Source organism: Zeus faber, assembly GCF_960531495.2.
Source record: "Zeus faber genome assembly, chromosome: 11".
Taxonomy (NCBI): domain Eukaryota; kingdom Metazoa; phylum Chordata; class Actinopteri; order Zeiformes; family Zeidae; genus Zeus; species Zeus faber.
The window spans coordinates 15885132-15903591 of NC_137205.1; the positions used below are offsets into that span (position 1 = coordinate 15885132).

General features: G+C 44.7%; 1 protein-coding gene across 1 annotated transcript in view; it reads right to left on the bottom strand.

Annotated features, from left to right (window-relative positions):
• The window catches only part of prkar1b (protein kinase, cAMP-dependent, regulatory, type I, beta), a gene marked incomplete at its 3' end in the record, with an annotated part of 88594 nt that overhangs the window by 41459 nt on the left and 28675 nt on the right, over nt 1-18460 (bottom strand). The window contains exon 3 of the mRNA XM_080010212.1: nt 17599-17690. Coding sequence (XP_079866338.1) covers nt 17599-17690 — 92 coding nt within the window. The remainder of the gene's footprint in view (nt 1-17598; nt 17691-18460) is intronic.

Genomic DNA, 18460 nt, shown 5'->3' on the forward strand with positions numbered 1-18460 from the left:
TTTCAAAAGTGAACACTGATACTTAGTTCACAGGAATAAATAGATAATCAGATCGTTTTGATTTGGCAGATAAAAAATCCTGGGGTGCCTGCCCCGTTCCCTGTTTCTAATAAACACCTTGCAGAACAAACAGAAGGCCTGCGCTCCTGGAGGCCAAAGGTCAGCTGACACAGTAGCTGCGCTTACAGCTTTGAGCCTCAATGAAGCGTTTGTTCCTGGATACATTATCAGGCTGAATCGGAGCTGAACCGGAGCCGAGCTGGAGCTGAACTGGAGCTGAACTGGGCGGTGCCATCTCTGACCAAGAAGGCGCCGCCAGCAGCCGCCCTCCTCATCGCAACCACGTCCCGGCTCGCACCGGGATGTTGTTGGCATGGAGACGGCCGCGGACGGGACAGAGGGCTGGCTGTGTGGGTTTATTGGTTGGAGAAAAAAATGAACTGAAAAAGGGAGAGAGATGGAGAGAAAGGGGGAGACAAGCAGACCGACAGACAGACGGATAGACAGACAGACGGGCTTGACAAGACAGACAATATTGCAATCCTTTACAGTTTTAACTGTGAAGCCGATTGCATTGAGAGAAAAAACAGAGAGGGTGTGGAGAACCGAGAGAGAGAGTGGACTACTGTGGGTAAGTAGCGGCTATTAGAGGGCGGTAGTTACAAAGGTGAAAACCAGAAAGCTTCTGGCACTCCACTTCACCCACTGGCAATCATCAGCGGTGATAACGATTTAGAGACAACACAACACACACACACACACACACACACACACACACACACACACACACACACACACACACACACACACACACACACACACACACAGAGCATCACTTTGGCTGAGGGGAGGTGAGGTGAACTAGGTTGGGAGTGAAAACTGAGACTAGACTGCTGAGAGAGGGCGAGGCGGGTGAGAAGGAGAGGTGGAGCGGGGATGGAGTGAGGGCAAGGCTTGTGGGAGGTTGTGTCAGAGGGAGGAGAGCAAACAGCCGGCACCCTCGTGGTGTCGGGACTTTTAATACAGATCACTTCCCATTCATACACAGAGCTTTCATACCTCGGCCAAGTCATACAAAGTACAACTGACAAACAGAGGCGTGAACCGTGGAACTGGATAAGAGCGAAGTCAACGGGATGTGATGAGGAATGATCACTGCAGGCTGACAAACAGGAGTGTGCAACATTCCAAATCAAATTGAAAATGCCTATCAAATTCTATTGATGTAAATTCATATTCCACTGAATTTAAGGAAGTAGGTTTAAAGTTAAATGTGTACATTAGACCTCACATTGGTTCAGATTTGGACATCACACAAACATATACATGGAATATAGAATGCCTCTAAACACAAGATTTTTATGAACAACAAATGTTTTACTCACAGCTCTTGAACCTTTAAAGTGAGTATAGAAAAAAAACGTCATTACTTAGAACATGGTGGAGGAACACTCTCAGCACTGATTAACTTTAACCGTGCTTAACTCTTCAAAATGCTGCCAAACAACATGAGGTGCACTAGAAGTGTTTGGTCCAATCTCAATGTCCACGCTCACAGGACTCCCCGATAAGTCTGGGAGGGCTCAGAGCTTATATTTCATTGAGAATACTACTTTTCAGGACTTTTCAAGAGCTTTGCAAGTTAACCTTCAACAGCAACTGCATACGCTGTCTCATTGCCAATGAGATTGTGATCATCAAGAGGTTCTACCTTTTCCTACTGGTCTACTGGTTGACCAGCGTCTGGCCGACTGATCGCCCTTTCATCTGGGTCCGTTATGACCCTGGTGAAGGCTATGAGCTATGAGCTGCGTGGTTTTAACCAATACCTTGTTCCCCTCGGTTCTACAGGTGCAGCTGGAACCCGTTGGTCTGTCAGTCAATCTGAGCAACAAAGAAGAAGTCAGGGTAGCGTTCAGGAAAAAAAAAATAAAAATCTGTTTTGCGCCGAGCGTGACAGGGCCGCTTTTACAGGCCTACCTGATGATTGCCCGCCGACACACACCACCTGCTGACACTGCTATGATGTCAGCCCACAAACATCACAAACATGTCCAACCTTGCTACTGCCAGACACACACACACACGCGCACGCGCGCACGCACACACACACACACACACAAAAATAATCCTCACAAAGTGTAACATTTTACTCTCGATCTAAAACTCAGTGCTGTCGGCGTGGATCACTTCCTTTTGTTTAAAGCACATACTTCTCACTCTTTTCGGACCCCCTCCTCCTCCTCTCTCATCCCTTTATCTCCCTTGTTCTTTTCCCCGGGGCAGGGAAAAAAAAGTGGACTCCTTCCTGAACATATAGGGGGAAAAGCCCCAGCTACATCAGCCGCTGACAAGACTAAGCCTCTGCCTCTGACTTGACTACAGGGGATGGTGTCAAGGAGATGAGAGGGAGACAGAGAGAGGAAGGAGGTAAACGTAAGGGCAATCCAGCCGCTTGCGTACAAAAAAACGTATATATCAATCACACAGATAGGAAAAAAAAATCCTTAAAGAAAAATATAGGTTCTGCACAGACACTATGAGTCTAGTCTCTCTCTCTCTCTCTCTCTCTCTCTCTCTCGCTCACATACACCTCGACACCTCCCAGGACATCACAAGGCGTGCCGCCGCCCCAGGGCCTGTCTTTTCTTTTCCTCTGCTTTCCACTCCTCCCTCCCCTTCACTCCCATCTCACGGCGGACAAGATAAGTATTAGAGCAGCCCTACCCGAGCACAAATCTCAGAGGTGTTTATTCAACACGGTACGATGCGCGCACACACACACACACACACACACACACACACACACACACACACACACACACACACACACACACGTTAAACACACAGGCGTCTAAGCACTCACACAACACATACAATCAAACAGACGGAGGGAAAAAAGAGACGCAGAGTGAAAGCTTTTGGATCCGCCTAAGGCCCTAAATGAGAGGGAAGAGGAAAGAGAAGGGTTGTGGATGAATGGATACAGGGAACAGAGGAAAAAAAGGAGGAAGATTGAGATAGAGATAAGAGAAGGAAGGAAGTGAACAGAGGTGTCTCCCCTGGAACCGCTCGAGGCTACAGGTATTGTACAGTAAAGTATGTGGGGCTGCGAGGGTGAACCTGAGTTTAAGTTTGTTGTCTGTGTGGGGAAGAATCTATGTGTGTGTGTGTGAGTGTGTACATGTGTAAATCTATGTACTGTATATATGTGCGTGGGCACCACAGCGCCCGTTGCGGTGAGGTAATGAGTGCATGGGGGGTGGTGGTGGTGGTGGTGGGGTAGAAGAAATAGTTGACATTCAATAGCTGACATCAGACTGACGCAATGCCTTGGCTGCTGTAAAAAGAGCTCCATCAGACCTGGGCCGTGTTAGACAGCTGGCTAGCACCTAGCAAAGAAAGTGCTAATGCTATGGAATGTGCTAATGCTAGCAACTTGCTTACTGAAAATGTCAACTCCAGCAAGGCAGTCCACTGAGGGCTTGGGACTTGCTCTCTTTCTGATAGCCTAACAAATCAACCCTTACCCTTTTTATGGTTGGGCGATATTGCTTCAAAGTGATAATGCAATATTTTTAGGACAAATAACAATGTTGTCAAATGTCAAATGATACCAATAAATATGAAAATAAATATAGATTTATTGACAAAATCCCCAATTCTTTGGCTGATTTCTGATTCTGCATGAACGGCATTTTAACTATGTTAGAAAAAACAACAACAATATTGTTTCTTCAACTTAACTTTAGAAACAAGGTTTGTGAATTGCCATTGTCTTGGGTGAGATATGGCCGGTACCAGTGTTGGTATCACTGAAAAAAAGCTTGTGGCTCTCATATGAAGATATTTCTTTGCAAGGCGGCTCCGTCTTAGAGAGGTGTCTTCATGCTCTTTCCAACATATGAGTGAGTTTAACAGACCGTCGCTCACAGCTGCCATAACTTATACGTTTCAATCATCTCTCTGACACAAGAATGATAAATGCACTGGCTCCTTATTGGCTCTTCCACCATTGGCTGCTGCTGCTTCTTCTCAAGCTGGGAGCTGTAGCACCGACCACGGTGCCAAGCTGAGATCTGGTTTGATTTGGTAGCAGGGACTCCGCCTCCAAAGCAACTCTGCATTCCAGTTCTTCAATCCCCCGGATCTGGGGAACATTAAAACCTTGGATGGTGGGAGCCCTGGAATCGATGAGGGAACCCGCATCCCGCTCGTCTTGGACGACAGGAGCATAAAACTTCTCCCTCAGGAAAATAAAGAATCTCAGTCTTGATTGACGCCCTGCCGAGGTGTCGGGGGGCTGTTATTAAACAGAGGCTCAGGCTTGATACAGGAGGCAGTGAGGCAGGCCTGAGCAGAAGGTGTATCTGTAAAGAGGGGTTTCTTGATGTGTGTACTCGCCATTCATTAGTGAGGCCCCTTATCTTTGTGTGAGTTGTCAGTTAGAGCAGCTGTTATCATTTCCCGCTCGCAGCTCTTGTTTCCGTTTGGTATGCACAAAGCAGTTGTCATTTCGAAGAAGTTTACTTTGCTGATTGTTGGGGGCAATGTGGCAGGAAAGGGCGAGCCACCTTGCAAAGTTCAGCACACTCAGAGGTGAACTGACAAAGCGATCGTGTGGCTTCTGCGGCTGCTAAAGCGGCGCAAATAACAGGAAAAGGGAGCGTCTAATTCACAAAGCATCCGCAAGCGGGGAAATGCACCGCCGACTGCACTTCCACGCAAATGGCATCTCGATCTAATTCCTATTAAACTCAAAAGATATCGAAAAAAAACAACTAAAAGATATAGGGGATAGTGATAAAGTGGTCAAAACTGGCATTGGACCACAGATGGCATCGAACCTCAGAACCATGGACAGCTCCGCAGGCCACGGCCTTTCCCCTGCAACAGCCTGGAACTTTATAGAGCAAAATATATTAAATCAACTGTCATCATTTCTACATTGTTATATTCAGAATTTGTGAGATCTAGAATTTCTTCAGTAAAAATATATAAATTATTCACAATATATATATATATATATATATATATATATATATATCCTTTATATCCTCACTTAACGACAGAGTTCCGTTCCTAGGACCAGGTCGTTAAGTGAATTGGCCGATAAGCGAGGACCTGTGTTATTTCACAGTAAGGGGGGGGGCCATTGTGAACACTAGTGTAGTGAATACTGACAGACTGTAGGAACAAGACTGAGACTGAGAACGGTGATGAGATGAGATGTATACAGTGTAGATAGTGTATAGTAAATATAATGTATATAGTATATAAAGGGTTAAGTGGGATGAGATGCTTGACACTGAGATGCTGCGGTATTGTACGCAACGTATAGTACAGACTGGTTACAGAGCTGGTCGTAAGTCTGAACGGTTGTTAAACAGGTAGGTCCTTAAGTGAGGAGTACCTGTATATATATATATATATATATATATATATATACATACACACAACTATATATAGATATAGATGTACTGCATATATAGGTTACATACATATATATATATATATATATAAATTATACATTTACTCATACTATTTAAATGTTTTATAGTCACTGCACATAAACCCAGGGTCCACAGCCGGTCACGTGGAGACCCCGTTGTGCGTCTCCAGTGGAGGGGGGTGACCCCAGGGTCATCAGGTGTCCTCGGCTGGACAATTTTCCATCAGGATTTGGGTTCGGGTTAGGGTTAGGGTTAGGGTTAGTGGTTAGGGTTAGTGGTTAGGGTTAGGGTTAGGGTTATGACAAAGGTTTGTTGTGTCGCCACAAATCCTTTGCTACCTCTCTCTTTTAACTTATACAAACAGAGCTTTGTCAAGCTTCTAACTATCTAAAAGTCCCTAAAAGGTACCACTGTCCCCATCTTGCTTTCACCCCTTTGTTGCACTTGCACGCTCCATCCCGACAGCCAGCCCATAGTAGCTGCAGCAGTTGGCAGGGGTTCGGTGAAATACTTACAATTACACTGTTAAAGAATCAAAAATATCCTGCCTTGACTTTTTCATATAGCTCCTAGAAAACTATACATAGTTCACATGGTAAAAGCTCTACGTATCACACAGCCCTACACTGTATAACGTGCAAAGTGAGCATAAACTCTCAGTGTTGCCTTTCAATTTGCTTACTGAAATTTCACTCACTTGCTGCCTGACTTACTACAGTACTGAATATACTGCTCTGACCACTTAGGTATAAATGAGCTGACACTCTCAGATGTAGATGTAACTGAGCCAGTGTGAGTCCCGCTAGCCAGTGGAAAGGTCATGGGAGAATTACTGCGCTATAGTTAGACTGTTGTCCGTGCCGCCGCACTGGAACCTGTCACATTAGCATAGACAAAGCAGACAAGAATGTATACAATAGGAGGCCAGCGTCCTGCCCGGCTATTCTGTGGCGTGCTAGGGCTATTCTGTCCGTGGCTAATGAGCGCCGGTCACTGCTGGGTATTCCTGACTTCAGGGGTGAGATTGTAGCCACTGGATGGTTGCTGGAACATAGCGCTCATGCAGCAGGGCAAACACTGGTTAGGAACCGTTGCACGTACACTCATGTATGGTTGGGGCCGGTGTAAAAATGTTCAAACCGGTTTGATATGAAGCAAAACACCGGACTGGACCGGTATATCGAATTTTACCAATAGGTATTGCGGAGTGAAATTTCACAAGTGCGAGTTCCACCCGGAAACCTTAAGCTGTGGAACCAAACTTCACAAGCGCAAGTCACGTTCCACCCGGAAGCAGTTAGCAAGTGAGCAACATGCTAAGCTTAGCTCAAGCTGATTGCGTGTCTGACTGAGTGAGTCACACTATGCCGAGTGCAAAAAAGTCTGACACACAGGAGCTAGAAGATTATTAACCACAAAATTTTGGGTTCCCAGTGAACTACGACAGCAATGGAAAACGAGTGGTAGATCGGACAAGGACGGTGAGTTGGCGTTACTCATACTACCCGACAGTTGGAGGGTATGTGTGCGGAAACAGATTGAAACTCCTCCTAATGCAAACATTTTATTTATTCTTATTTATTATTCTACCGTATATTGACATTTAAATGTCAATACACCTACGTATACCTGTGTTATATTTGGGTCAATACGGAAATTTACCGGAACGTCTCATAATGACAAATGCCAGTTGAGTCGATTTGCATAAAATCAAACCGGTTTAGGCTCATATCGGACCGGCAAAACCAGAAACCGAACTCTAGACTCACGCATTACGCCCGCGTACTCAGAAGACTCTACATCTGTCTTAATCAATAATCTATATGTACAGTACACATTGCTTTTATTGTTGCAAGACGCGCACACAACCTTCTTTTTATTTTGTATATCTATGGAGGTGCCGGGCAAGAGGAAAAGAGGAAGGCCAAAGAGAAGGTTTATGGATGTGGTGAGGGAGGACATGCGGGCAGTTGGTGTAAGGGACAGAAGGTAGGTACAGAAGGTATTGGAGGAAGATGATCCGCTGTGGCGACCCCTAAGGGGAGCAGCCGAAAGAAAAAGAATAAGAAGACGAAGATGACCAGTGCATTGGCCAGGTGGCAAACATGGAGCGCATGCATATCGCAGAAAGACTCAGATCAAACAAACATACTGTATCTGAGTGAACAAACATACACATTGATGGTATAAGCAGCTGAAAGTGTCTTGGATGAATCATAGCTGACTGGAAACTACAGCCCATCCTCTCCATACTGTGTGGGACAGTTTGGAGGGACAACAGGCATGTACACAGTGGGACAGCAGCACTGACCGGGTGTGTTGTGTGTGTGTGTGTGTGTGTGTGTGTGTGTGTGTGTGTGTGTGTGTGTGTGTGTGTGTGTGTGTGTGTGTGTGTGTGTGTGTGCGTGTGGGGGGGGCAACAGAGAAGCAGGGCCTGAGAGTGGACCAAAGTTTCCAGTTGTGCTAATCTGTGTGTATGGAATGTTGTGTATTTTGTGTTGCAGCTGTGTGCTTGCTGTTACATCCATATGTGCCAACTGGCCATTGCAGTGTCCATAAGCTCTTCCAGAGAACTGTGTGTGTGTGTGTGTGTGTGTGTGTGTGTGTGTGTGTGTGTGTGTGTGTGTGTGTGTGTGTGTGTTGTTAGTGCATGGACTGTGTATCATTGATTACTGTAGCTTTTGGGATTGGTGGTTGTTGCTGTTATTGTGGTGGTGCTGGTGGTTTTGTTTGGTAATGGATGTGCAGTTTGAGGTGGACATGGTGGCTGGGGTTCAGTCAAGCCTGCAGCTCTCCTGTGGAGAGTGACCTCATCCTCAGGCCTCTGGCATTATGGCAGCAACACAAAGACACACAGGGGAGGGAGGGAGAGAGAGAGAGGGGAAGAGAAAGAGACAGAGAAAGGCAGAGAGAGACAGAGGGGGAGACAGAAAGAGAGAGAAGAGTGAAGGTGGGGGGAGTAGATGTGTGTGTGTGTGTGTGTGTGTGTGTGTGTGTGTGTGTGTGTGTGTGTGTGTGTGTGTGTGTGTGTGTGTGTGTGTGTGTGTGTGTGTGTGTGTGCGTGGTTGTGAAAGAATGAGAAAGAAAGTGGGATTGGGAGAGAGTTAAAGGAAGCGAGACAAAAAGCGATAAAGAGACAGGGAGCAACAAAGAGAGGGTCAGAGAGAGAGCGAGAGTAAGCACAAGCTAAAGAGGGACCACTAGGGTCTCAGGAAGAACCAGGAACGAGAACACACAGGAAGTCAATGCGGAAATTAGTATGACAGGAAAGACAAACACACAGAAACAAAAACAGGACAAACAGAATAAAACAGGCTTCCACTACCTTGTCGGTGTTACTGCATAGCCTGCCATAAAATACAAATTATACACACACACGATCAACCCTAACAGACACACACACACACACACACACACACAAACACACACACACACACACACACACACACACACAAACAACCTCTGTCTTCTGACCTCCCACCTGAACTCATAGAAAAACAGCGACTTAATGACGAGTACCGATGATGTCATAATCTCTCAATCATTCACATCCTTGCACACCCCCACACACATACACACACTCACCCGGGGGAGGCGAGATAACTAGGACCTTGCTCACCTTCTTCGTTCCCAAATGTAGTGGACAAAAAAGCAGGCGTACAATGACAGAAAACAGACAAACAGCCAAGCGTGACAATTTAGGGCCGCTGCTTCCTGTTACCCCCTGGAACGATGGCGTGCAAACCAAACCAATGCTGGCGTGCACACACTAGGGACTATAAACCTCAGGCTTTAATGTGATACCGCTTCAATTCTTGAAGCAACCATTTAATAATTTGGGTATATCACAAACTTTACTATGATGCCATGTGATACAATTCAATCCAGTGGTCCGTTGACATCAAAGCTTCTGTGCTAGTATTTATGGTGCTTTTTTCCCATTTAATTTAAAGTATATTAAGATGTGTGTTCCCAGCAAAACTCTTAATCTTCAATTTGGACAAAAATGGCACACACTGCATTCCACTGATTGATCAATATTGTTTCTCTTTGAATTGATGCATCAGCCCAAATTGATCCAAACAAAAGTGTGTGTGCGTGTGTGGTCAAGGAATGTATGTATGTACGGAGGTGTCGAGCATTGCTATCAAAGCCCCAATGTAAAAAAAGAAGTAAACTTTAAAGTGTATGATATTATCTGTGCTTAGCAAAAACTCCACCTAGGGGCTGTTAAATGTATGTGGACTTGCCATGGTATGCCATGGTCATTCTGAAATATTGTGGATTTAAAAAGCCAGGTTCTAAGTATTTTCCTCCCACAGTTAAACTTGAGTTCTGTATACGCCATGATGCCACATAGTTCGTATATCGCCACGGGTGACGTAGCGCAGCTTCACGTGTCAGTGCATCTTCAACTGGATATAGCATCAATTATAAGCAGAGTTAGGATTTAGGGTAATCAGGGTCAGCAAATGCACGACTAAAAGAAACCAATAATTAATTTATTTTAATTCACAGATTCCTGCCAACTAGCAGCAGTGCTAGTCAAGAACACATAGTATAAAGTGTGACTTTGCAGGGGATTGTTGGCGCGGCCGGGACCTCTGACTTTTAGCTGCTAAGAAGGGGGAGGTGACAGTAATGCTGGGTAACGGGGGGGAAATAACAAGCAGGAGCGTCACCGGTCCGCATCCGTACGAGCGTTCCAGGGTGGAACGTTCTTAAACACGATAGGTTCGTTTGGATGTACAGTACATTCAGAAGCACCGTAGTCTGATGCCCGCTCCAGGAAACACTAGTTTCCACTTACGCGTTCGTGAACCGGCGGCACCGGGAGCTCAGGTGGACGTTGGAAGCGGAGTTGCATGAATGAGTGTCCAGATGGGACGGCGATACGATGAAAGCTCTGCAGTTATCCGATACGCCAAAGCAAGACATAATCACCCCGGCACTTCCTCCTCGCCGCTTTGTCTTCGCAGACTGGCCTAAAATAAACTTTGGCCTGTAATGCGAGACAACACTTTTTTCTCAGCGTTTTAGGCTTCTCAGTTTCCCCTTTCGCTTGTTTTCTTTGCTGCCGATCGGTTGCTTTTCCAAATTGCTCGGTTGTAATGTTCTTGTTTGTTTTTTTTCCCACATCACTGTTTTCTATTCATCCTCCTTTTCTCTTAACTGACCATTTCTTTCTCGTTCTCCCCCACCTGTCCAACATTCATACAGAGTCACATCAAGACACATAATAATTCCACCTCCACAGGCTTACCCAACGCTAAAAGATGTTCCCTCTCCATCGACACGGGGGCCGGTGGGGTGAGATCAGAGGTCAGATTTAAGGGTCAAAGGCCAGCGGATTGGTCACTCCATCAACTCATTACTCTGACTGTTAATTAGAGGATTAAAGCTGGCAGGATGAGGTGACCACCTTCCTCTTTACAATTCCTCCCGTCATTGTCCATCCAGCTGAAACAGCTGAAGCTCTGACAAGCGAGCGTTGCATCAGCGGGGGAAAAAGTAGCTCCTCGTCATTTACAGTGCCTCCAATTTAAATGGTTAGTTTCTGGACACATCTTGGGTTCCATGTTTTGCCTTCCCACATTTTGGGACCGAAAATTGCAAGAGAATTGTCAGAGTTGTTCGACCCTAAGAGTAAATAAGGTGAGTATGTTTTTTTTTCTGTTCGCCAGTGTTTCTGTTTTTCAGTATATACGACGTGCATTACAAAAACATTTCAAAGAACAAATCCAGTCTCATACAGGTATTCAATATTTCAATTAATTTTGCTATGGCGCATAACTTCCAAACAAAGTATCGATATCAAAATGTTCCAATTGATTCAAAAATTGAAGTTGAGTGTCGTTTTTTTTTAACCCAGCGCTAGTATTTATTATAAACGAGTTCTGAACAAACCAACATTTCCTCACAAACTAACACACACATACGCGCAGGCGCACGTGCGTGCACACACACACACACACACACGCACACGCACACACGCACACGCAGGCACACACACACACACACACACACACACACACACACACACACACACACACACACACACACACACACACACACACACACACACACACACACACACACACACGTACACAGCGTCCGCCTCCTATCAGAATCTCATGTCATATCAAATCAGTAGGAAGCCAGATAAGAAGCCCTGAAACGACTCGGACCGATAGCGTTCCTATCGTCCGTTACTGCAAACTTCTCATCAGCCAGAGTCGACGGAGGGAAGTGGCAGGGCGATAGGCTGGCACGTCTTAGGGTGCACCTGGACAAACAGACGCTGTGCACGCAGATGTGCACACATGCTTGCAAAAAGCAATGACATACACACACCTACTGTACACATGCATATTCAATCCGGGGCACCCTCGTCCAACACTCATGCAAGTTTAAATAAGTACGGTCAGGAAAGTGCACCCGATCCTTTTGTTATCAACCCTGAGATTATCTAATCAAAGTCTTTTAATCTTATGACTTATTATCATTTAAGTGCTGTTAGTGAGCTGAAACCAAAACAGAGTAATCAGACACCCAGATGGTCAAATGAGCGAATAGTTTCAGTGGAAATGATAACACAGAACACATGGTTACAGTATTGAGACAGGTGCTGGTTGAACACCTGTTCCAAGCTTATCACGATTTTTTGTATATATATCTGTGTGCCTGTGTGTCCCCTGTACTATAACAGAGTTGTCATGGAAGCAATTGTTCAGTGCAGTGACTTCTGTCCATGCAGTTTGAAGACAGTGTCAAGGTCAAAAAGTGGGAAAGCCAGTGGGAAAAAGCGCTGGGCTCTTAAATTTTTTTAAATTTGAGCTCCCCTTCCCTCTCGGTTAAATGCAAAGTTTTTTCACACTTCTGGCTGTAAACAAATGTACTACTGCATTAGGAATGTCTGTGGGTGAAATATCGCCCCTTCATTTTTTCGAGCTAAGTTGCTTTGGATTTTATGTCATTGTTTGGAGCTGTTGTGTTTGAACCGAATGCTTTGTTAATGTGTCCAAATTGAATCCAATGCTAAATTTGCCAACACACACCCGGTAAAAACACAATACATAAACGTTCTATTTCTTTCTCTCCGCAGTTCAGACAAAAAAAAACTGTTGGAGCTTTGGGATTCCACTGAATGTATGTTCAGGGTAAATGCATGCGAACGGAATTAATCTCCGTGGACCTTCAGCTTCTCTAATGTCTGATCAGAGAACGACCGCGGCCGTGTTAAATTTATTTTTTCAAGACAGCTGAGTGAAGATGGAGTGCAGAAAACAGAAGGACACACACGGACACACACACCCACACATGCACAGTCGCACACTCACACATGGATTCTTCAGGGCGCTTGGGAACATAAAGGTCGTAATGTCTGACATATGGAGTGACGTGTTAATCAAAGACTCCATGTTCCCAGCTGGACTGGACTCACTGGGAATGCGTTTTGAATTTGTGTGTGTGTGTGTGTGTGTGTGTGTGTGTGTGTGTGTGTGTGTGTGTGAGAGAGTGCGCGAGAGAGAGGGGGGAGAGAGAGAGCGGCGGTCACGCTATCTCTTAAATTGCTCTCACTCAACTGTGACAGCGCAGAACCTCCCTAATTGTATTAGTGTGAATTGTTGCCCGTCGGGTGTATTAAAAACAACACGTAATGAAAGGACCTTGAAAGCTGAACTGTCATTATGGATTCACAGCATTTGTTTGATCATGTTAACTGTGACCGCAGAGTGAGCACTGAGAGTTTAAAGGGGGAATGATATATTAACTGTGGGGGGGGGGGTGGTCGGGGCTCAAGCACCTGAGAATCACTCTCAGGAATTGTGCTCGAAGTTTGACTGTGATTAAAAAAACTCCAACCTCAGAGTAGGACATATAGAAGTTTGTCACGAAGCCTACTGTAAAATCACTTTTAGTGAGGAGTAGACGTTCGCTTTTGAGTTTTGAGGGGGTGCTTCGATTTTGTTTTTTTTTAATTGGGCGTCGAGATTTAATTGGAAACAAAACAGCTGTATATCGACTAAAAGAGGTGTCCCCAACCAGAGAGAGCCCTGTTTTAGTCGGTTGGAAGGGGGGTTTTGATGGAGAAACCGTTTCTCCGCGAGAAAGAGGCGCAAAAAGGCAGAGCGGAATTAAGAGTGGAGTGTTTATTTATTTAATTTTTTCCCCCAAAATCTGAACATCAATTGTCAACTTTGGATAAAATACAAGAATATAAGCCCAAATAAAAGCCATATTTAAGCAGGATCCACTGTGTGGTTTTAGAGGGGAGAAAGAAGGCACTAACTCCTTTCCCCGACATTAGTTTTTATAATCACGCGTAATGTGGAAACAATAGTGTTTGAATGAGTCGCATATTCCAGAACAAATTTTATTTGTAGGAAAAAGGAAGAGTCACCACAAGTCAAGACAAGCAGCAGGTAGTGGATTTATTTTCTGGGCAAGATATGAATATTCATGAGGTACATGTTATGAACGCGTCCTCATCGGTCGAGTCCAAATTAGTCTTCATTATTATTATTATTATTATTATTATTATTATTATTATTATTATTATTAATATAAGAACAATAGGGTTATGCTAAAACTATCTGGAACACAAACTTTGGCATAACATAGAACACGGTTTACGTCTGGTTTTAACCGGTATGTCACCACCAACACTCCACCAACACCTCGTGGTTGATGTTTCATCCAAATCGATCCACATACTGAGCAGATATTAGCAAAAAAATAACCGAATTTGATCTATATCACAGACACGGTCCAATGCATTTCACGCCGAAATATGTCCAACCCGGCTAAAACTATCTGGAAGACATACTTTGGCAGAACCTACGAACAGGGTTGAGGTGTCGTTTAAACCGGTATTTCACAAGGATCTTGTGGTTTAAATTTGATCCAAATCGATCAGCATATGGAGTAGACATTAGTGAAAAACTTTGACCCGAATGATATGACATGCCACTATTAGTAAACAAAATGAACGTGAACTAAGTTAAGACGCATTATGACATCATCATATTATTTACTATAAATGCACAGATTCTGATTGAGAATGTCCAGTTGGACCATGTCGAGTGTGCGGTGTAGACTCGGTCACTCTGTACTTGTTGGATGTTACCAACTATTGATTTAAATGTATTTAGATAGCTTCTTACCTCAGTAGATCTGTTGATATTTTAAATCTGTGGTCCCCATTACTTTGTCGGATGAATATGGTAATTATTCACAGAAATACCACAACATTTTTGGTATTTCATGGAAACGTAATTTACTTAGTTTAAAATAAAAAATAAAATACTTTTATTTAATAAACGTCATGTATAAACATTTTCCTCCACCTAAACTTTACAAACTTTAATGAAAAGGCCTAAAGTGTGATATTGACAAGTTCTTCCATACCTCCACTGGACCTGTATACTGCTGCCTGCAGCAATATTTATTATTATTATTATTATTATTATTATTATTATTATTAATAATATTATTGTTGTTGTTGTTGTTGTTATTATTATTGTTGTTATTATTATTATTATTATTATTATATAGTCTACTGCAAAGTAGACATTAAAAACAATGCTTGCTCTGCAATGTTGCCCTACCCCCTCCCAGATTAGCGGAGCAGCACAGTAAACTTCAGAGGCGATTGTCGCAGGGAGAAGAATTGTCGGCTTTGTTTTAGAGGGGTTGTGTGGTGTTTAAGCATACAATTAATTATTAATGTATATTTATAGGAAAGGTCGCTATGGAAAAACATTAAGCAATTATGACGGGTTTTTTTGTGTGTGTGTCGATGACCGTCAATGACCGTGAATGGCACGATAATCAAATAACCGGCGCAGCCCTACATAAAAGTAGGCTCTAATTTTTATCACTCTGAGAAGTTTTGGGCACCTATGACCGACAAAGAAAGAAAGAAAGAAAGAAAGAAAGAAAGAAAGAAGTTGTTCAGTGGTCTTATAAACTAACAGGATCAAATGTTACATTCTCATAAAATTACAATATAGGACAATATAGAGAGATAGGAAGAGGGAAAGGAACTTAGTGGTCTGTGAGAGAAAGCAGCGCAGGGAGGCAGTATCTGAGAGAGGGTGAAAAAGAGAGATAGAGAGGGAGAGAGAGATGACAATGAGGGAGAGGGCACTACAGAGACACTAGTGGGAAGAGGAGGGGAAAACAAAAAGATCTTCAATGCACCTCCCTCCCTCCCTCCCAGTACCATTATGAAGGGGATGATAGCGTAATGTAGCACTAATGGGGGAACAAATTGGGTGGCGTTCGCTTACATGACTGCTGAGTGACGGATGATACTGGTGATGTTCCTTCCGAACACACACACACACACACACACACACACACACACACACACACACACACACACACACACACACACACACACACACACACACACAGACACAGACACAGACACATCCTCGGCCCGCTGCCATTTCCCATTTCTTGCGCTCTTTCGCTTGCTATCATTCAAATGAGCAGACTAATCCATCCAATGGATATCATGCCAACCATGAAGTGAGGCAAACTGACATGATGGCATCAGTCGATTACATCTTGAGCTCACTGGCAAACGCTTCACATCCCAACAGGTCAGCTGGGTGCAACAGAGAAAAAAAAGTGTGAGAGAAGTCAGTGAGAGAGAGAGAGAGAGAGAGAAAGAGAGAGAGAGAGAGAGAGAGAGAGAGAGAGACAGAGACAGAGAGATGCTTTGGGAGTTGCTTTCTTCAACTTTGGCGTCCGTGGCTATCAGCGCTATGATGATCTAAATGACGAAGTGACTAAATGGTCAAATGCACCCAAAAGAGAGAATGATCTGAGCTAACCGAGCCAAAAACGAGTCTTGTGGTCCAGACCTTTGAGATGCGATACGCTTGCCAAACCTTTCTGTCTAACCTTATCATTACAAGTGTACATGCTCCATGCAACATGCATAGGTGTAATAGATGCTCTCTGTGGTTCTCTGGACAGCACCGGAGTTCCACTTTTACTAGAGTACATTTGTGTCAGGGTATTTGTGCTTTTTACTTAAGTAATAGGTCTGAGCAGTTCTTGTACCACTGCCCATACACACCCTTCCAAATAGTTCCTGTGCTGCATTAGTGGTTGATGCTAGCTAGCCAGGGCGAGACAGCTACAACGACAGCTGGTTATATGAACTCTGTTTCGTGTAATGGTTCCACAGGGCCGTCTGGTGTGCCGCTGGGTAGCCCGGCATGCCAAGAAGCCTTGTATACATTAGAGACCTGATGGTTTATGATCCGCTGCTATAGTTCTCTCTGGTGTAACCCTAATCCGCCACATCAGCCACCCAACTGCAGGTTTTCCTGGGGACTGCGCGGGCCCGTCACATGTCGAGATTGCCTCGATGCGGCTTCACATACGCTGACGTGCAATCAGAGCCTTGCGTGCCCATGCCAAGGCAGGGCGGTAAATTGTCAGCTGACGAAAGAGTGGAATGAGTCGTGTTTTGGGTCGGGTCCGGGGAGGCTCGAGCCGACAGGAAAGCTTCAGTGTTTCCCCCCTCCACGGGTTGTAATGGATTCTCCCCGCCAATGAAACATTATTCCGGCTGCAGGCGGACCCGCCAGCCACCTGAGCGCCTTTCCCACAGACCCCTGCACCCAGAGCTCACTAGAGATCTGGGACAGATGGAGGAGCGGAAGAAAGGAGGGTTGCGGAAAGGAGGAATGCAAAGAAATCCTGAAGAGGAAGGATGGCAGGGGGGGAGGATGTAGGAAGAGAGAATGGATGGCCTTTTCTGTACTCTCTCTCTCTCTTTGTCTGCCTGCGCTGGTTGTGTCATCCCCAGACGAACAGAGACCCTCTCAGAGGGGTCCGTGGAGAATCGCTGCCCTCTGAGTAACATAATTCCACTCCCACCCATATCTGAAAACACACACACACGTTACCGACATCCACCGAGGTTGCCATGGCTACCGCTAACAACACAACACACAGACACACACACCAACAGCAGCCCCCCCCCCCCCCCCCCCCAGCATCGAGGATATTTGCAGGCAACACTGGCGCACAGTGGCGGGGGGGTAAAGCGCCGGACCGCAACAATGTCCCGTTCAATGGTTTGAATAAAGTGTTGTTGTGTTTGTGGTGGTTTTTGTACCTTCTCTCATTGTCGTCCAGGTGAGCAAACAGCACGTTCTTTGAGATGGCCTTGGCCAAGGCGGTCATGGTCTTGTAGTCCTTCGGGATGACCTGAGGACGCAAAGCGTTGATGTCCAGTGAGAGGAAGCAACTGAGTGCACAGGTGGATGAGCTGCGTGAAGCCAACTAACCAAACATAGCATAGCAGGCCTCGATTTCAAAGGCCGACTAAATCGAGTAATTAAAGAGCAGTGTATTGGCAGCCTCTTAAAGGACAACCCACACGTGTGACTGCGTATATTTGGGGAAGCCCATCTGTTTAGAAATTACACTGAAATCCCTGCTCTGCCCTTAAAAGTTTACAAGATGCCTGGGCTCATTCATAAAACAAGCATTTTCACATCCATATTCCAGACTGTGGTATTGTGTGTGTGTTATAGTGTGTGTGTGTGTGTGTGTGTGTGTGTGTGTCTGTGCATGTGTCTGGGAAGTGCGGCAAAGTCTGCCACCACTACAAAGAGGCACGAGCCTGTATTTATGACATCAAGAAGAAACTCCAGCTCGACTGTGCGGTGAAACAGAGAGATGGAGGGATAGAACGCAAGGAAAGAGAGAAAAGGAGAATGCCAAAGTAGAAAGAATGGCAAAATGGAATGAGCAGAGCTGAAATAATAATGCGTACTTGTTGTGCACTGAATACATAACTTACAGAACCTTGAATGCAAAGGAATGACTATGACCGTTGGTGAAATATTTAAATATCTGAAAGGATCTGAATATTCAAATACTGGATTTTACTGCCATTGGTGGAATTTGAATAGGGTAGTTATGTGTGAAAATATAGCTGTATGTAAGTGTGTTGTTTGGAAATTTATTTGAAG